Source organism: Cryptotermes secundus, unplaced genomic scaffold (assembly GCF_002891405.2).
Source record: "Cryptotermes secundus unplaced genomic scaffold, Csec_1.0 scaffold273, whole genome shotgun sequence".
In the NCBI taxonomy this organism is placed as follows: Eukaryota; Metazoa; Arthropoda; class Insecta; order Blattodea; family Kalotermitidae; genus Cryptotermes; species Cryptotermes secundus.
The window spans coordinates 1367301-1388956 of NW_019744109.1; the positions used below are offsets into that span (position 1 = coordinate 1367301).

The 21656-nt window shown below is 41.3% G+C and overlaps 1 protein-coding gene across 2 annotated transcripts in view; it reads right to left on the reverse strand.

Annotated features, from left to right (window-relative positions):
- Positions 1-21656, reverse strand: part of LOC111874427 (GAS2-like protein pickled eggs) — a 116877-nt gene that overhangs the window by 3352 nt on the left and 91869 nt on the right. For both annotated transcript variants that reach the window (XM_023869926.2, XM_023869927.1), the window contains exons 4-7: positions 4423-4530; positions 3139-3232; positions 2971-3055; positions 1156-1733 (exon numbers count right to left, since the gene is read on the reverse strand). In XM_023869926.2, the coding sequence (XP_023725694.1) occupies positions 1156-1733; positions 2971-3055; positions 3139-3232; positions 4423-4530 (865 nt within the window). The remainder of the gene's footprint in view (positions 1-1155; positions 1734-2970; positions 3056-3138; positions 3233-4422; positions 4531-21656) is intronic.

Consider the following 21656-nt stretch of genomic DNA (forward strand, 5'->3'; position numbering starts at 1 on the left):
ATTCTGCAGCTACTCAAGAATTTCCCAGTATTTTATGGAACCCGAAGGTTCATTACCGTGTTCACAAGAGCCCTCCACTGGTCCCTATCCTCAGTCAGATCATTCAAATCAATACCATCCCATCCTAACTCTCTAAGATCCATTTTAAAATAGTCCACCCACCTACGCCTTGGTCTTCCCAGTGGTCTCTTTCCCTCTGCCTTTCCCACCAATATCCTTTACGCATTCCTAGTCTTCTCCATTCGTGCTACATGCCCTGGCCACCTGATCCTCTTTGACTTGATCATTCTAATTATACTTGGAGAAGAGTACAAGTTATGAAGCTCTTCATTACAATATTTGCCACACAGCTGTTAAATGACATACAAAGTTATCCAGTAGTGTCTTGGGTCACAGGAAACAGAAATGTATTCAATTTTTTATAAATGAATTTGAAGTTAATGATCGTCTTTTAGGAGGAATCAGACCCAAGAACAAAGAAGCTTTTCCTCTAAGACTCCATTCCACTTCTCTGAGATTTATGGCAGCAGAAACGTCAGGAATGCCATGAACGGTGAATTGGTAAGGATTGAGGAGGTAGGGGGCACATGATTCTGACCCACTTCCGATGATGGCTTCATTCATTAGGACACTTTTAAGTCAAGACAGTTCTCGTAACATCAAAGGCTGATTGGTTCTTCAGAGGAGCTGCGAATGGAATATCATTCATTAATGTTTGATGATGATGGTAACAGAACTGTTGATGTCTGGATGGTTCAAGGAAAGAATTACGTGAAACGACACTTAGTTCTGTACGAAATCTACCTAAACTTCAAGAAAAGCCAAGGCAGTTTTCTTGTTATCTCACCATGTAGTTACATTTTCGATTTATAAGTCTGATTTTCATGGACTTGTGCTTACACTGCGGCGAGGTTCTGATATAAGCGGCAAGTCGTTCATGACAAATCAACATTATCCAGTTTACAGCATCTGAATTCCAAGCCTCATGTTGCAGATATCCATCACTGCAGCACAGATAGTCATCCTGGCAGTGGGTTTTCTTGTGCTGACTCTGGTGACTGAAACTGGTTTCTTTTAACAAGATCATAAATATTCGGGAAAGTCTGTGAGAAGTATTGCTCGTTACACAATGGACAGACAGACAAAATTGCATACCTGAATGGTCTGCGTCCTCAGGCTCCACCACCACCACCTCTTCTGGCTTGCTAAGCTCTTCTTGGCCTGCTTTAATTGTGGTTCCATCCACAGCAGAGCTAGCCATTATGCCCAGGCTACGGTATCCCTCATCAGACACCTCTGAGCCAGAATCATTGAGAGATTGCTGATCGGGTGGTGCCGTGGTATTCGTGGTATCGGCCCCTTCGTTGTTATTGTTGTCAGCTGGCGAATTACAAGTATTCTTGTTCCGAGAGAGAGGGCGTGGTGTGGGAGATCGACTCCTGTTTCTGCTAGTTCGACCAGATGTACTCAGTCGCGTATTGTTGCCATCATAACTTGAAGTTGTTTTGGTTACACTCAGTCTGGGAGTTGGAGATCGACTCCTTGTCGGTGTGATACTACGGCGTCCACCATTCACATTGAGGGAATCTAAACCAGTGGAGCTGCCCCCATAGTTGGAGCGCGGTGCCTGAAGGCAAGCGCTAGGAGAGCGACTTCTGTTGCGAGTTGACACAGGCAGCCCTCCACCACTGCTCACACTTGAAGCTGAGGAGCGTCTGGTTCGAGGAGGAGATCTGTAACAATTCATCTTATTATCTGGTATCTTAACCGTGATATTTTCTATATGCCACCGATCCAATGAAATTTAAAATTTTCAAACCTATGCAGCGAGTAAGAACTGGAGATGAATTCTTTTAGGAGCCCAGAAAATGAAGAATAAAGCCCTGAAGTAGGACTTAAGAGCCCCACAGCGTAGTGTCCTTTGTGTGAAACTCACCTAAACTTTGTGCATATATTACAAGACAACTTATATTGACATAAATCTGACAACCTGATGAAAGTACCCAAAAAGCCCTGAAGTAGGATTTAAGAGCCCCGCAGCGTAGTGTCCTTTGTGTGAAACTCACCTAAACTTTGTGCATATACTACAAGACAACTTATATTGACATAAATCTGACAATCTGATGAAAGTACCCAATTTATGACAACAAGCTTTGAACTTATAATTCTGTGCATTATATTATGCAGTCTACAGAGGGAAAGGCTTGATAATTTTCCCCACTGCCAACTCAAGGCCCAGACCAACATTTCCGTAACATCATTCACAAATTATGTATCATATTTACTGCAGTATGCCTCACTGTTCAGACATATACAGATTTAATAAAAATATTTTCCCGAAACTATATATGCTGAAACACGGTTAAGGTTATGTAAAAAGAAACTTAAACAAAATGGAATATTTAATGGTATATTCTTGAGTTTAGGTCACTTTATGGTGACCAAAATATCATCTTAACTAATAAAATACTTAGTCTATGAAAGAGGCATTATAATGGATAATATTACTGTGCTCAGTAAGTTCACAGAAGCGCCATCCTAAACATTTATCTATGTTGCCTCCATTCAAATCCAGCAACTAATGAAACTGAAGGGATTCAAATGGTTTAAATGCAGAAAATCAATAAATGAAAACGTTCTCCTGAGAAGAGATATGAACTATGTTAATAAATAAAAGTTTTTGGCTACGTATTTTCTAAGGGCTAACAATTTTAATTTTGGAGACCATTAGAAAGCTAACAGGATGGTAAATTTTTCACATTTCTAACAGCGGTTCTTGAAATGACACGCATTGCAGGACAGCACAAATATAGTCCTGATTTATGAGCCAAATAAATACCTTATCAATTATTTCAAAACGAAATATTCGTAAAGCCTATAACACATGTAAAGAAAAATGCTTATTCAGTCCTGCTAATTGGATTCATAATAAACGCTCCAGAGACCAACTGCATTCCTATAGACACGTACCTTTCATAGAGCACTTGGGCTGTGCTAAGTTCCAGAGGTCCGTTTGACTTAAGAATCAGCTTTGTGGAGAGTGGAACTCTGTGGCCTGTAACAGACATAACTTGTCACTGTAACATTCCTACCCGTAACGACGAGATCAGTTCAAATTAGTGACGAGTCGTTACATACCTGTCTTGCAGCGACAGGGGTCATGCTTGTCCAAGTAATGTGACAAGGTATCCCAGCCGCCCCCTACTCTCACCATAACGTGGTTTCTGAGGACCTGTAATCAACAAGACACTCTAGTGTGACGCATGCGCATTCTGTGTGAGATCTGAAGTCCTCACAAAGATGACCATGCAGATTGCCATGATTCTATGCAGTCTTGTAGATGTTTAGAGGTATTTCGGAGGAACGATCTGCCTCAATCATAAGTCCAGAGGGTGATGGCCTGCCCTGAAAATGGAGGCAGAACTTTCCTCCGAAACGACTGTAAATATCTACCGGGTAACACTCGATTTCTACCATGAACACTTCCTGAGCCGCTCCACAATTTTTCCTATGTGTTCCTATCAGTTTTCCTGATATTTCTTACTTATAGTTAAACCGTCTGAAATTTCTGTGTCATGCCTTTATTAAGTTTCTTGTCTAATAATTCGTATAGCCCGCTCCTGATTTGAAAAGGGGGATTTCCGTTGCTGTAGTATGGATCCTTATTTTCTCGTGTATTCGCAGATTAAATGGAAACTCCTCTCCCTCCAGTTAAAGCCGAGTTAACTAATGCATTTTCCTTTTCTCTGCACTGATACAAATTATCACCGGTGGTCACAATATCACATGCATGCTTAATTCTGACATCACTCACTTAAATGGGAGATCTTCATCATTCAAAGTCCGCAGAATGTTCGTAATACACTTAAATTATAAGAGATAACTATATGTTCACAAATTTCAATGAATTGAAAATTTAGAATTTTCATTATTCCGAAACAAACAACTTCTGCAGTTTGCAGCAAATCTCACTTTTCAAACGTATAGCAGAGGCCGAAATGTAAAATTAATAAGACTGATAACACGCATTCAAATTAGAACTTATGAAACCCTGTCACGGCAGCGCGCTTAAAATGATCAATCGATAATTGCAAGGACTAAAATTAAGTTCATTTTAATGGGTTCCCTGTCATCAGCTTTTCATGGTCAAAATACAGCGGTGTGTAAAATTAGTAATCCTAAGTGTAAAAGCATATCGCGACTATAAGTTTTACTCTATACCGGAAGTAAACTTGAGACTGTGTAAAATTAAAATGCGCAGATATTTGGTCCTAATATGTTAAAACATCTAACAAAACTTACCTTTTACAAACTAAAATCCAACCGCACTTAACTGCATAATTTCAGTACTGGCTGCTAGAATTGTGCGTTGTGATAACAATATTATACAGAGTGCTCACATCGATGACGGTGTCCACTTACCCGTACGAAGATGAGCACTTTCGTGTCTCCGATGCGGTACTTCCCCTCGGACACGCGGATCATGGGAAACTGCACGGGACAGGTACACCTTTCCACGAGCTCTCTCACCTGCAATGCAAACAACGTTGAGCCATATCATCTTCCCATTGCTGCACTCAGCATCAGCAATACTCTGTAATACAGTTTGCCTACCCTGCTCGTCATTATATACGTGTGCAAAAGTAAATCTGCAAGCATAATTCAGAATTAGAAGAGCCGAAACCAGCTGCTTACTGGAACCTTTATATTAGTATTAGTATTACTATTATTATTGTTGTTATTAATATTATTATTCAAACTGGAGTATGATTCTGTTGCGTGGAACTCTGTTACGATTACTAACTCCAATAAACTTGAGAACAAACAAAGGAAATTTGAAGCGCTTTGCCACAACAGATTTTTTCAAGATACGGAATATCATTGTGACAGTTTGTTGGGAGAATTAAATTTGATGACACTGCACATCAGGCATCTTCAATCTGATGCTTTATTTTCAATAAATGTTCATAACGGCGCTAAATGTTGCCCCTCTCCCCGGCATTCATGTTCCTACTCGGAGCATACGTAACTTTACTATGTTTAGTTGCTTCTCCAGCCACTGCCCTTCAGCTCGATGTGTTTCTGTTGCTAATGCAGTCTGTAAATCTACGGATATCTTTAGATACTAGGGTTTAAAAACAAACAACCTTAACTGGAGTTTTTTATTGTTTTTGTTTGTTTTGCCCCGTGTTTTCTTATTGCTGCTGTTGTTGGTATTCGTGTTGGCTTTATAATTGGCCACTGGCTGTTGAGTTTAAAACGTAAATAAATNCTCACTCCTTAATGATAATTTTGTTTTATGTTAATGGATTTATTATTATTATTATTATTATTGTGCTAGTCTTCGTGTTCCTACTTTCCATGTTCGAGACGTCTCTACTTTTAGCGTTCGTCCCTCAAAAAGACACTGTCCCTCTTCTCGGTGCGCCCTTGCTACCAACGTGGTGGGTAAAGATCTCGACATATTTGCAGACGGAGCGGTTTCTCTGAATCATATTTTACAAGCATGTACGAAACCTTTTACGGTGTTACTTCATTAGTGTTTTCATTCACTACAAATGTGTATACATCGGCTAACTTTAATTTTCTTATGTAATTGGTTTTAATTTATTGACTTGTTATTAATTTTATGCTACCACTCCCAGGTGTGTTATCTTAGTATTTATGTTCACAGATTTATTTGTCATATTTGTATTTTGTTTTAATTATTTTCTGTACCTTATGTACTCGTGCTAACTTCGTAATTGGCCAATGTGCTGTTAAGTTATTGCACGTAAATAAACATGAATTGAATTGAATTGAATTGAATTGAATTGACTTATTGTTGTTGTAATTGGCCACTGGTTGTCGAGCTCAGCGCGTAAATAAATAAAAAAACCGAATTTAATTATTATTAGAGCAGATAAAATTCGAATACAACACAAAAAGTCAACAACGTTACACGCGTTATATCCTGGAAGTGCAGGACAGCTCAATGGGTGCGTGCGACAGCGTCAATTTCCCACAAACTGTCACTATTTTTTAAATTTTTGAACTGGGGTTTTACACTGACGCCTATGCTGTAGGCCTCCTAGGCCTATGAAAATTTTGTTAGGAGATTTCAATGCCAAAGTAGGGAGGCAAGACATTTTCAAAACAGCGATTGGGAATGAGGGTTTACATGAAATTAGGAATGATAATGGAGTTAGAGTTGTAAACTTTGCTACATCAAAAAATCTTACTGTCAAAAGTACAATGTTCCCACATCATAACATCCATAAATTTACTTGGACATCTTCTGATGGGAAGATACACAATCAAATAGACCATATTTTGCTAGACAGGAGACGGCACTCAAGTTTACTTGATGTCCGATCATTCAGGGCAGCAGATTGTGATACTGACCACTACCTGGTGGTGGCAAAGGTTAGGGAAACACTGGCAGTGAGCAAACAAACACACAGAGTTCATATGGAGAGGTTCAATCTCAAGAAATTAAATAAGGTAGAGAGTAAAGAGTAGTATTGTGTTGAAATCTCAAATAGGTTTGCGGCTTTGGAAAACTTGGACACTGAGGTGGATGTTAATAAAGCTTGGGAAACTATTAGAGAGAATATAAAAATGCCTGCCAAAGAGAGTCTAGGTTATTATGAACCGAAGAAGTATAAGCCATGGTTCGATGAAGGATGCTCAAAATTATTAGATCAAAGAAAGCAGGCCAAATTGCAATGGTTACAGGATCCAAGCGAGTTAAATGGGGATAATCTGAACAATATAAGACGTGAAACCAGCAGGCATTTCAGGAACAAAAAGAAGGAATATCTCAGAGACAAAAGTGATGAGCTTGCAATGAACAGTAAGAACCAGAATATTAGAGACCTGTATAGAGGAATAAATGACTTTAAGAGGGGTTACCAGCCTAGCAATAACTTAGTGAAGGATGAGAATGGTGATCTGCTTGCAGATTCCCACAACATTCTGAATAAGTGGAGGAACTACCTCTCTGTTATTGATTGTACATAAGGTCAGTGCTGTTAGGCAGACAGAAATCCATACAGCTGAGCCGTTAATATCTGAGCCCTTTTGAGGTTGAAAGTGCTATTGCAAAATTGCAGTGGTATAAATCACCAGGTAGTGATCAAATTCCGGCAAAACTTATTCAAGCAGGAGGTGAAATGTTACATTCTAAGATTCACAATCTAATTACTTCTATTTGGCATAAAGAAAAATTGCCTGATCAGTGGAAGGAGTATATTATTGTACCAGTTCACAAGAAAGGCGATAAAACCGACTGTAGTAATTATCGAGGGATATCACTGCTACCAACTTCATACAGAATTTTATCCATTTTTCTTCTCTCAAGGTTAAATCCATATATAGATGAAATTATTGGGGATAATCAGTTTGGGTTTCGACGTAACAGATCAACTACAGATCAGATCTTTTGCATTCGTCAGATATTGGAGAAAAAATGGGAGTACGATGAAACACTACATAAGCTATTCTCAGACTTCAAGAAAATCTATGCTTCACTTAGGAGGGAAGTATTTTACAATATTCTGATAGAGTTTGGGATACCCATGAAACTAGTTAGGTTGATTGAAATGTGTTTAAACGAAACGTATATTGAAGTCCGTGTAGGTAAACATTTGTCTGATAAATATCCTATCCAGATTGGTCTAAAACAAGGAGATGCTTTATCGCCACTCCTTTTCAACCTTGCTTTAGAATATGCCATTAGGAAGGTAAAAGGAAACCAGGTGGGACTGAAATTAAACGGGACACATCAGCTGTTGGCCTATGCCGATGATGTGAATCTACTGGGTGATAATGTAGCTACCATAAAGAACAACACAAACTTTAATTGACGCAAGTAAAGAGGTTGGTCTAGAAGTAAACACTGAGGAAACTAAGTATATGTTACTGTCTCGTCACCAAAATGTAGGGCAAAATTATGACGTAAAAATAGGAAACAGATGTTATGAAAATGTGGCACAGTTCAGATATTTGGGAACAACGATAACAGATCGAAACCTGATTCAGGAGGAAAAAAGAGGCGATTGAACTCGGGTAATGCTTGCTACAATTCAGACCAGAACCTTTTGTCTTCTCGTCTGTTGTCGAAAAACATAACAATTAGAATATACAAAACTATAATTTTGCCTGTGGTTTTGTATGGATGTGAAACTTTGTCTCTGACATTAAGGGAGGAACATAGACTGAGGGTGTTTGAGAAGAGGGTGGTGAGGAGAATATTTGGACCGAAGAGAGATGAAGTGACAGGAGGTTGGATAAAACTACTTAATGAGGATCTTCATAACTTGTACTCTTCTCCAAATATAATTAGAATGATCAAATCAAGGAGGATGAGGTGGGCAGGGCATATAGCACGAATGGGGGAGAAGAGCAATGCATATAGGATATTGGTGGGAAAGCCAGAAGGAAAGAGACCACAGGGAAGACGAAGGCGTAGGTGGGTGGACAATATTAGAATAGATCTTAGAGAGATAGGATTGGACGGATCTGGCTCTGGATAGGGACGAGTGGAGGGCTCTTTTGAACACAGTGATGAACCTTCGGGTTCCATAATAAGCCGGGAAATCCTTGAGAAGCCGCCGATTTGGCGGGCTCAGCTCCATGTGTGAGTAAGTAAGTAAGTAAGTAAGTAAGTAAGTAAGTAAGTAAGTAAGTAAGTAAGTAAGTAACAGGAGGCGGAAGGCTACATAATGAGGAGCTCTCTAGTGAGTACTCCTCACCGCACAGTCTATCATTGGCGTGATCAGTCAAGAAGAATGAGATTGGACATGTAGCGCTTGTGCGTAAAATTAAAAAATTACATAAAATTTCAATCTGAAAATATGAAGGGAAGGATTTGGAACACCCAGTCGTAGATGAAAGGATAATAATTAAATTGATGCTAATGATATGGCGTGTGAACTGGATTCAACTGGTTCAGGGTAAGAACGAGAGGCGGACCCGTGTGGATACCACAATGAAACTTCGGAATCCATAAAAGGAGGGCGACTGTAGGTTCCTCAAGGTTTCCACTTCGCGGAACGAGCTACATAAAAATATTTTTATTATTTTGTAAATTTTCGGCAAAAAATAAAACAAGATTTCCTGAAAACCTTCATGCCAAATGACTGTACGAGTAGCCTACAATTTAAGGCTCATATTTAAGACAGTCTTAAACGTAATGTTTATTTCTGACGCATATGCATCTCAACTGTTCTCCTCTCCAAGTATAATTACAATGATCAAGTCAAGGAGGATGAGGCGGGCAGAGCATGTAGCATGAAAGAGGAAGAAGAGGAATGCATATAGGATATTCTTGGGAAAGCCAGGAGGAAAGAGACCACTGGAAAGACCAATGCGTAGGTGGGTGGACAATATTAAAATTGATCTTAGAGAGATAGAATGGTACGGATTGGATTTATCTGGCTCAGGATAGGGACCAGTGGAAGGCGCTTGTCAACACGGTAATGAACTTTCGGGCTGCATGAAATGCTGAGAAGTTCTTGAGTAGCTGCTGGATTGGCGGTTCCTCAAGAAGGGCTCAGCACAATGAGCAAGTAAGTAATTATACTTCTGCAGGATTCACACATACCTGATGATGACCGCATATGGCAGAAACATGTAGTAATATGTATTAGAGACAGAAAATAAATATTGCATTTCAGACGGTGATATATATGTACGAAACTCTAATTGTAATCCAACAGGATGCTTAAATAAGGTAAACGTATCCTTGTAACAGGCCGCAGAGGCTCATAACGTTGTGAGACGTCGAGGCTCCCACATTCTTTAGACAATCGGCTCACAGATGGCAGTAACGTTGTGAGCCTTAAGCGCCGGCCGCCCTTTACTCCCAGGAAGATTCCTGATGCTCATTTTTTATTAGAGACTGGGTCGATCCCAGGGACATGGTGCGGTTGGAAGATTAGATCAATTGAAAAATCAAGTGACCTTATCGGGAAGCGAACCTGCGACTCCCCGGCTTGTAGCATAGTATGTCAACCAACTATCCTACAGCATGTCCCAATAATTCAATTCAATTCAATTCATGTTTATTTACGTGCAATAACTTAACAGCCCAGCGGCCAATTACAAAGTTAGCACGAGTATATAAGGTACAAAATAATTAAAACAAAATACAAATACGACAAATAAATCTGTGAACATAGATCTAAAGAAGACTGAAATATATACATACATTTATGAAATATTACGAATGTTGCTAATACTGTTAGTAACTANTCTAACTAACATCGTCTGAGGAATGCCTTCGTTTTCAGGGTTTTTGTTTCAAATGAACAATCTGCACGCTGCCATCTCTCATTTGTTTGAAACAGAAAAGTCACAACCACGAACTATTCCAGGTTTACGTGCCATAAATTCCTCGAGCTGTTTGTGGCTTTCAGGTATTGTCCGTGTTTATGATACTGATGCATCTGACGTAAAAAAAACACACACATTTATCTTGTTGACCTAATTAGAGGCCTTTATGACTAAGTGTTGTACATATTAGATAAGGTAGATAAACTTCGGTTGAGTTTCCACTGACTACACGGCGTTATATCCCCCCCAAAAACATAACTCTTCTGCTGTTTGTATTCTCGACAAGGTCCTAATCTAACAGTGCGTCATGAAAATGTTATATGTTATATGTACAACTCCATGGCCTGTAGTCCGCAAGCGAACTATACCGACCGAGCGACCGTAGCTTGTCGGCGAAGTTAGTGCCAATTTTTGCGTATAGAGGGTGTCGCGCAGTCAGCGCAGCTGATCCCCGTTGCTTTCGGTTTTCTAGACCGGAGATTGGTATATATCCATTATATATATACACGTACATACATATATATAGAGAGAAAACTGTTTCGTGATTTATATAACGATGTTATTTCAAATCTATGGGTTACACTATAGGACTGAATAGTATGATATATGTAAAGTCGATAGAAAAACGATCGTGGCCTATTTTGGGGAGGACAATTAAAGCATTTACTTGGAGGAACTGAGGAAACATGCGAAAATAAGTTGATCAGACTAACCGGTCCCCGGGGTGAGTCCACTTCCCTGAATAAAATTCAGAAGTAACAGTCATTAGGGCCATCCGTTTTGCATACACTGTTAAATTAAAACTGTTACTTGACTATGCTTCATTTGAAGTCTCTATAGACTGCACGTAAACAAAGAGAAGCAAAGGGGCGGTTCACATCTCGCCAACAATTCAGCAACATAATACACCACTGTTGCAATGAAGAGAGGCATAGTGGAGCGCTGTGAGCGCTTCCGCAGTCTGTGAGCCAATAAGAAGTGAACACTTATCGCTGATGAACGATGATTCGCTCGCATAAAGTCCACAGATATTCCGAATGGAGCAGACTTACAGTACACACCTCATGTTCTCCAAATTACAGGCAATAAATATAATAATTTATTAAAATTATGAACGCTTATACACGTATTTTCTGCTCTCAAGATCGTTTCAGAACCTGATCATCATCCGGTGTGGGGCGCTCCCCACCCAGGGTGGCCCATGAGGAATCGAAAGGGTGTGAAAAATACTTCTTCCACAAAACTAACGAGTCTGTAATTACATTGTAAACTTCCGAAAAATTACGTAGGCGTTGAGGTTCTCACAGGGGTGGTTATGAAGAGTTCTGTCTTCTGGGATATAGCGCTGTGTAGGATCTGACGTTCTCACAGCGGTGGCTATGAAGAGCTGTATCTCCTGGAATATAGCGCTGTGTAGGATCTGAGGTTCTCACAGCGGTTGTTATGAAGAGTTCTATCTTCTGGGATATAGCGCTGCGTAGGATCTGACGTTCTCACAGCGGTGGCTATGAAGAGCTGTATCTCCTGGAATATAGCGCTGTGTAGGATCTGAGGTTCTCACAGCGGTTGTTATGAAGAGTTCTATCTTCTGGGATATAGCGCTGCGTAGGATCTGACGTTCTCACAGCGGTGGCTATGAAGAGCTGTATCTCCTGGAATATAGCGCTGTGTAGGATCTGAGGTTCTCACAGCGGTTGTTATGAAGAGTTCTATCTTCTGGGATATAGCGCTGCGTAGGATCTGACGTTCTCACAGCGGTGGCTATGAAGAGCTGTATCTCCTGGAATATAGCGCTGTGTAGGATCTGAGGTTCTCACAGCGGTTGTTATGAAGAGTTCTATCTTCTGGGATATAGCGCTGCGTAGGATCTGACGTTCTCACAGCGGTGGCTATGAAGAGCTGTATCTCCTGGAATATAGCGCTGTGTAGGATCTGAGGTTCTCACAGCGGTTGTTATGAAGAGTTCTATCTTCTGGGATATAGCGCTGCGTAGGATCTGACGTTCTCACAGCGGTGGCTATGAAGAGCTGTATCTCCTGGAATATAGCGCTGTGTAGGATCTGAGGTTCTCACAGCGGTTGTTATGAAGAGTTCTATCTTCTGGGATATAGCGCTGCGTAGGATCTGACGTTCTCACAGCGGTGGCTATGAAGAGCTGTATCTCCTGGAATATAGCGCTGTGTAGGATCTGAGGTTCTCACAGATGTGGTTATGAAGAGTTCTGTCCCCTGGGATATAGCACTGTGTAGGGTCTGAAGCTTTCACAGCGGTGGTTATGAAGAGCTCTGTCTCCTGGGATATAGCGCTATGTAGGGTCTGAGGTTCTCACAGCGGTGGCTATGAAGAGCTGTATCTCCTGGAATATAGCGCTGTGTAGGGTCTGAGGTTCTCACAGCGGTGGCTATGAAGAGCTGTATCTCCTGGAATATAGCGCTGTGTAGGGTCTGAGGTTCTCACAGCGGTGGCTATGAAGAGCTGTATCTCCTGGAATATAGCGCTGTGTAGGGTCTGAGGTTCTCACAGCGGTGGCTATGAAGAGCTGTATCTCCTGGAATATAGCGCTGTGTAGGATCTGAGGTTCTCACAGCTGTGGTTATGAAGAGCTCTATGTCCTGCGATATAGCGCTGTGTAGGGTCTGAGGTTCTCACAGCGGTGGCTATGAAGAGTTCTGTCTTCTGGGATATAGCGCTATGTAGGGTCTGAGGTTCTCACAGCTGTGGTTATTGTCTCCTGCGATATAGCGCCGTGTAGGATCTGAGGTTCTCACAGCGGTGGTTATGAAGAGCTCTATCTCCTGGGATATAATGCCGTGTAGTTCGTTGAGTTAACCGTGGTTTCGTAAGAACATGTCGTCTCAATCTTCAGGGTCCAAGAATAAGCTGAAGAATGCCGTGTTCTGGGATGTGGCGCCTTGAAGACGTAGTATAAACCATGTGGCCCACTCTCCCTCCTTTTCTGCTCCTGGGTGTTTTCGGCTGGTCACTTAGTCTGCAGTCACCTGTTCACGCCGGTTCTTCGCTCGCGGATTTTTTTCTTTTTTCTTCTACAGTGAAGATGGAGGCAATACGTTGATCCTAAACGGTGATTTATACTATGTCTACAAGGCGCCACATCCCAGAAGACGGCATCCTTCATAGTCACCGCCATGAAAACCTCAAATCTTATGAAGAAGCGTGAAAGGAGGTCACAAGCAGATCTCGGATGGAGGCGACATGTTACTCCGAAACGTCGTTTGACTTTCAACGGACTATATGGCTTTATACCCCAGAAGACACAACTCTTCCTACACACTGTCTAAAACGAGGCAAACTTCTCACTTGTGAGTTGTTGGTCGAAGCACATTAGAATACATTCAACAAATTTGCAGTGTCTAAGTTAGATCGATGCCTCGTATAGGTAGATACGTACAGTCTGCTCAAAGAGAAGAGACACACTGTAGCCTTCCGAGTCAAGACATACCATGTAAGTCGGTGAGAACTTCGTGACGAGGAAAGTTTTGTGGCATGCATTACAATCTGCAGAATCGTGACACAGCGAGAGGTGCATGCGACCCGTGAATGCCCAATCTTTGTACACTGAACCTGCATCTCGTGTTATATTAATACATAAATAATCGCGAGCTACTGACATTATAAGTAGAGCCAGGATAGCGCAGTCGGTATAGCTATCAGCTACGCAGTGGACGGCTGATGGGTTGGAGTTCAAGTCTCGTTAGGGGCAAGAGTTTTCCCTTATGCATATCGGCCAACCGATTTTGGGGCCCACCCAACTTATCCTCGGGTGTAAAGCGGCCGGAGCGTGGAGCTGATCACTCATCTTCCAACTAAAGTCGAGTTCAAGAATACTTGGATATCCTCCATAAGCCTTCATGGATTAGTGCTTAATTAGATAAGCACAGGGACTTCTTTACGTTTTACTGACATTGTAAGCTTAACTGTTTCTGCTACTTATCATTCTGAATATAACGGTTGGGTAACTGTTAACATTTTATCTGTGCTTAATTAAGCAATCACGACATGCAGACGTATGCTTGAGGTGTTACATGAAGGGGGGAGGGCGAGTTGTTGCTTTGCAACCCAGCCGCATTACCCCCCAGGATAGTGATCTCGCTGCCCATTGGCTAGGAGGTTTGATGTGACGAAGAACCATTGTAGAAGCGGTGAGAAAGATTCATCCCGATTCATCATCCGGTCGAACTATAGCCTAGCTGCTATATCGACTGAGCTATCCAGATTATGTCGGTAAATGGAGCCACAAAATCTCTCAAACCTCCATATCACTATGGGGGGTAATTTCACATTATCAAAATGGCGATATTTACATTCAAATCGATCCGTTTCCTGTAAACTTTGAACATGGCTTGTCCCAAGGCAATCTTCGTTACAGCTTGACACAACATCTACCGCAATAACAGGCTCAAGCACTACGTTTCCGGTATAAACACGGCTAACCTTGACGACACCTGCTACCATATTAAGACTCATGTTAATAAGAGTCATTAGCGCTAAGAACAGTTACTAGAGTAACAATAGCTTTATCGGCACAGCAGCCACGCATGCGCCGTGAGAAGTAAAGCTCACGATGGGAAATGAAAGTGTACGCTCGCATTTCATTAATGTGACCCACATCATTATGGAGAAAGGTTACCCGCGCGCGTGAAATGTGCCAGCACAGTGTGTTGCCGAGAACGCAGACTTTCATGCAAAACTGATACATGCTTAACATATGTATATAAACGTATATAATAAACGTAGATAATACAGGGTGTCCAGATGCAAGGTGTCCAAAATAAAAAAAAAATATATCTCGGAAACTAATTGTCATACACGTATCCGGTTTATGTCATCGGAAAGGAAAACTCTGAAAGTTGTTTTTTCATGCCCGATTTACGCGCAAGCGCCGCCATATTTCTGCCACCACGTTAGGAATCACCTGGACAGAGAGATGGCTAGGAGATGGATCGGCCTCCTAGGTCGCCAGATTTAACACCAGTGGATTTTTTATTGTGGGGTTATGTGACGAACATTGTCTACTAGGTTAAGATCAACGAGCTTCAGTACCTGAAAGCCCGCAAGTTATATAGGAAGGAAGAAACTTTGGTAGTTTCCTTTTGTAATGATGTAACCCATTAATGTGTATAATAAAGTCTTTCTGAGATATAATGATTTTATTTTGGATATCTTTCATCTGGACACCCTTTATTAAAATGGATATAACAGAGATGGGATAAGTTGGTATGGACTGGATTGGTCTGTCTTAGGAGAGGGACAATTGGAGGGCTCTTGTCAACACGGTAATGAAACTTCGGGTTCGCTCGCTGTGGCCCACGGATCAGGGTTACTGTGGAGCACTTGCGAACTTATGAGGGCAAAAGAGAACTTCGCTTTTATAAACCTACTTATCACCGAAAATCTATTTCAAATTCTTATTAGTTGCAATTTTCCTTATCTTTTCAATCATGTCAAAGAATTAAATACTTTTCTTGGTACGTAAATATGATTAATATTTTTGAAGCATGACATTTGTCTAAATTATATATCAGAATTAAATTCTTACCCCACAGAAAACACGCGTCCCACAGTCGTCGTTTATGCAGTTGAGTTAAATAATCGCTGTTTCGGAGTTGGAGTTTCCACAACGGTGCCTATGAAGGGTATGATTTTGTGGGTGGGCACTAACTTCGTCGACAAGCCGTGGTAACTAGGTCGGTATAGTTCGCTTGCGGACTACAGGACATGGATTTTATTTTTTGGTATGTATATTAAGCATCGTGCTTCAGAACGTTAGCTAGTAAGCAGGCCTACGATACTGCACAAGTAGACTTTGTTTACACAGTACATTAGGCCTGTCTTCAACAGAAATGCTTCACATCCAAAACAGTTTAACTGGCTTCTCTTTAAAACTCATCGCACGCTGATATATGCCCATAGGGAAGCTCTTATTACAATTTGGCTTTTCAGGAAATGTACAGGTATTTTATGTTCACATAAATATACTCTACACTTACCCAACTACATCTATATAATACGATATATCGGAGGCAGCGGGAAGGAAGAAAAGTATTTTGTTTGTTTTATATTCATTCAAAGTTACAATTTTGGTAGTTGACAATGAACTTCATTAATGCATAAATATCATAAATGTGATGCACATTTTATATATATAACAAAATCATTTGCCTGAATTATAAAAGAAAAAATTACAATACAGTACTGTTGCTAAATTATCTATTATTTTCCCTTACACTACGTAATAAGCACAATAGACAACTGTAGGTCGCGGTACAAGGGCTGAGAAGGCCCACCCCTTATACATTCATACACTACGTAATTAGTCCACGATTTTCTCACATTTTCTAAAATAAGGGTCAGCAGTAATATAAACCATTTTCATAAAATAAAATAAATTACATTTTCCATATTGTTCAAAGGTAAAACATATTTCGAAAATACAATATTTCTAATTAATTGTATTTTTATTGATTGATCTATGAACAGTTAAAAGAAAAATAAACTGTAGCGGACATATAAGTGTAATTTGTCTTAAATAACTGCCACATGAAAAATTTCTGCTGCAAACGGTTCCAAAATCTGCCCGCCCAAGCACGGCCTTCTTAAATGCCTCTTGTCTCCTGTTAAGTGCGATTTCTTCTACCATTGTCCGTTCAGTTTATGAATACAAGTGGGTCTGTTTGAACAGTATGGCTGCTCTGTTCAGTTCAAGGCTTCGTACGGCCCGTGCTCACGACCCACATGTATGCTTCTCTATTTGTTTAAACGTATATGCCGTGTGACGTCGTCACATACGACAATGGTTTGGTTGTCACGTCCAATTTCTTATAAGGGAAAAAACTACTTTACCTTGAAATTCGTGCAAGCATTAGGCCACCAAATAGCACATCTGTGCCGCGGGGAAATGTAAGAAAACATGGAACTGCCATATTGAATCCTTCTTAACGCCACTCTCTATACACCGTTTTGAGAAGAACAGGTTCCGTAAGAGATTTTAGCTAAAATTAAGGAAAATAAGAAATGTCAGATAAAGGAATGTATTTGGTGAAGTATGTAGGTCTGTTCATCAACCCACCACAACTTTCTTCAAATGTTTGTAAATATTAGTTATGTGCACACGATGTACTGGAAAAGCTAGCAGGAAAGGGACCTACAAAAGAGAGACATTCGAATAATAAGCGGTCTAGATAACTACATATAATACAGTCCTTATTAAAAAAAATTATAATCGTTGAACTAGTCACAGATAAAACTCATCTTTGTGGAAGATATCGTGGATCTACCAATGGCTTGTATTCTGAGTTAGTTGAATCCAGCTCACACCCTCACACCTTACCTATCTAAGGTTCATTTTAATATTGTTCCATCCGTGTACAGGTCTACCAAGTGGTCTCTTTCCTTCGGGGTTCCGAACAAGATCTGTGTACTCATCTTTCATGTTTTCGAAACATGCTACGTGTGCCACTTATCTCTTCGTCTATGGCTTCATGTAGACAATTATATTTGTCAAGCTGCAGAACTGATGAAGGTCCTTATTATGAAAATGTTTTTCTTCTCCTGTTACTTCCTTCCCTTAGATCCAAATATTCTCCCCAGTTCACAGTTCGCGAACATATTGAATCTATGTACTTCCTTTACGATGTCAGACTAAGAACAAGGAACACCAAATCCGTGGCCTATAGTCCGCAAGCGAACTATACCGACTGAACGACCGCCGCTTTTCGGCGAAGTTAGTGTCAACTTTAGCGGATAGAAGGTGTCGCGTGGTCAGCGAAACGGATCCCTACGGCCGTTAATCTCGGTTCTCTAGACCGGAACAAAGGACCACTGGCGAGTCAAAATGTCTGACATTCTCCTGAAACTTGTCCGGAAGTAAACCACAGGGAAATAAATCTCCCCACATAGCAATTCTTTGCTACCTAGAGCGAGCATTTCTTAGGGAATTGCTTTAAAAACTCCGTGGCCTGTAGTCCGCAAGCGAACTATACTGACCGAGCAACCGCCGCTTGTCGGCGAAGTTAGCGTCAACTTTAGTGGTTAGAGGATGTCGCGTGGTCAGCGCAACGGATCACCACGGCCGTTAATCTGTATTTTCTAGACCTGAGCCGCTATTTCCTTGCTGTAGCTCCTCATTTATCCTCACGAAACTGGGTGGACCCCGTTCCATACCTACTACTTCTCAGAAAATCTGGTAGAGCCGGGAATCGAACCCAAGACCTCTGGATCTGAGGCCAGGAACTCGGGCCACTAGACCACAGAGGCGATGGGAATAGTTTTAAACATTTCCAAAATACAATGGTTTATAATTCAGAGTCACGAAGCAACCACGTTTAAACTAGAATAGGAATAACAATTGCTAACCTGCAAATAAGAAGACAACAAATATCTCTGAAATGTGGGGACATTTGGGATGCCAGGATCCGGTTTATTCCAAGACTGACTGACGAATGTCTGGCACGGCGAGGGAAATAACAGAGAAGATTGTAACATCCATTCGTGAGGCAAAAAGAAATATCCCAGACATCAGGCCATTGTTCAGCAACATGTAGCCAGTTTAATTAACACAATCCTGCATACAAATGCATGAATAATACAAGGAAAACAACATTCTTTACGAGTGAAATATTCGCTCGATCGAAGGATCGATACATCGTTACAAGACAATCTTATCGATTATCCACGTAAGTACAGTCAATTAATAACATAGAATATAATAGTGGTCACGCACGAATGACTCGACCGTTGACTTTCTTCAGTATATTATCCATTGTTATATCGGCTGCTTTCCCCTCTGTACAGTGAAAGCACAAGAACCTGCGAAAGGTCAGGCATGGACTTTGTGTAGATGACATTTCTTCACGAGCTGGCCCCATGGGACTGATACACACCGTCACGATGTACTGTTGTCTCGCAACAAGCCATTCTCCCACAAGAATTTTTCATGTCTACAGCGTCAGCCCACACCGGAGTAAGGTAAGATAAAGTTGTCCCTGTGCTTGCTTAATTAAGCACTTCCCCCGGGAAGATATATGGCGGAGTGGATGTATAAATTAACGGCCGTGAGTATTCGTTGCGCTGACCTCGCGACACCCTCTATCCACTAAATTTGGCACTAACTTCGCCGACAAGCGGCGGTCACTCGATCGGTATAGTTTGCTTGCGGACTAAAACCACGGAGTTTGTTTGGTTTTTTGTTGTTTGAATGTATAATCTTTACCTCGACGCTAATGGAGATGAGTTGTCAGCTTCACGCTCTGGTCGCTTTATCCCCGGGAAAAGAGCCCCGGTAACCATTGGCTAGGATGCTGAGTGGGCTTCAGAGATGGTCTGGACGCTGTGGAAATGACAAAAATCTCCTATACCTGTCGGGAATCGAACCCCGGCCCTCCAGCCCGTAGCCTGTCGCTATACCGCCTGAGTTATCCCGGCTCGACCCCATACTAGAGCAACGCATGTTATTAAGAAACTAAATGTACATGAACTAGTAATATGATGTAAGTTGCGCTCGTCTCCGTGCATTTATGGTTGTGTAAGTCATGGCTGCATGTTACAATGACTCAAAGAGTCTTGCGAATTTTAACATGCAGAAACTGGCTACTTATGAAGGTGTCATTGCTGAGGATAAGCCGACGTTAAAATCACCCCTTAAGGAAAATGGTTCCTAATTATTTTAAACTTCATGGGAGTTACGGAAGACAATATTTATGTAACTATCGTGAAAAAATTTTATCTCAAACTTGTCAAAAAAAACAAAAGTAAATCTTTACTTATTTAGAACCTTGAGCGAAGTGGCCCTTAACACAGTTCAAGTTAAGCCTAAATCGAAATAAGTTAAAATGTAACGTAGGCCGGAGTCCATAAAACGGGACTTGATCGCAATTTATTAGGCAATTCTGTCACCGTTACTGTGGATAGAAGGACATGAAAATAGACGTAATGAAAGCAGGATTCAAGTTTCTCACAGCAGTGCTTACGGAGAATACGGAACAAGCGTGACAAACACTCAACTGCGGTGTCTGTCTCAGAAATATCAGAAACGAAATGAAGGAAATTTCGCTAGAAAGTAACAAGTGCCGGGGCATAGGTGTTGTAGTAGCTGTTGTGTTGACTACTGCAGCCTATCGTAGCAAGTGAGAACTATCAGCCCTGCTCTATCTTATTGCAGTGCTGAGGTATTTCGACTCGTTAAGAATTCAAACAGAATTGAAATACAAACCCGATGCATTACTTAGGATCTGATACACGTATTCTCTCAGCCCTACCATCTTCTTCCTTGGCTTACACTTCGACCCTGAAAACGGAGGCTATGTGTTCCTCCGAAACGTCGACTGAATTTCGACGGACTACAAGGGGGTTATATCCCAGGAGCCGCAAATCTCTCTCACATGTAACCTTACCCTGAGTTAGTTGGGCCCAATTCACATCATAAATCTTCAACTCCGTGGCCTGCATTCCACAAGCGAACTATACCGACCGAGCGGCCGCCGCTTGTCGGCGAAGTTAGTGCCAACTTTTGCGGGATAGAGGGTGTCGCGTGGTCAGCGTAACGCATCCCAACGGCCGTTAATCTCGGTTTTCTAGACCAGAGCCGCCATTTCCTTGAAATATCTCCTCAATTATCTTCACGAGGCTGAGTGGACCCTGTTCCAGACCCATTATTCCTCAGAACATCTAGTAACGCCGGGAATCGAACTCGGAACCTCCGGATCTGTAGCCTGGAACTCTGATCACTAGGCCACAGAGGCGGTCTCATCATAAATTTTATATCAGCCAATTATTGACACAAAGCTTGTCCACTGGAGACGGCCTTCGGATTGCCTTTACCCAGGGGCTTTTCATTGGCCTTGAAATTTGCCACCTCCAAAGTTCGGCTTATTTGCTTTCAGAGAATGGATGATGAACATGCGAGTATATGACGGACCGCGGAACTAGTATTTATCAAGGGACTTACATAATCAGCGCATGACACTGTCAACTTCTCATTAGGTAACACGGTGACTGGCCGCGTGCAGAAGAAGTTGTACTGTTCCTCGTATTCCCAAACAAAGTGAGCCTGATTGCAAGGTCACGGTTCTTAAAATTCTCTTATTGCTGAGTAAATACAACATTTAATTCAAATACAGAGACTCAGTGCCTCTTTTTTATGAAAATCAACATTGGAAAAACAGGCTTCTCATGGTGTTCCGAAGAGCTTGTGTGCAGTTTAACGAAGGTGTCTAACTCAAGACTAGACAGCGTCCAGTGAATAGATAAAAATAAAACTTAACTCCATGGTTTTAGTCCGCAAGCGAACTATACCCACCGAACAACCGCTGCTAGTTTGCAAA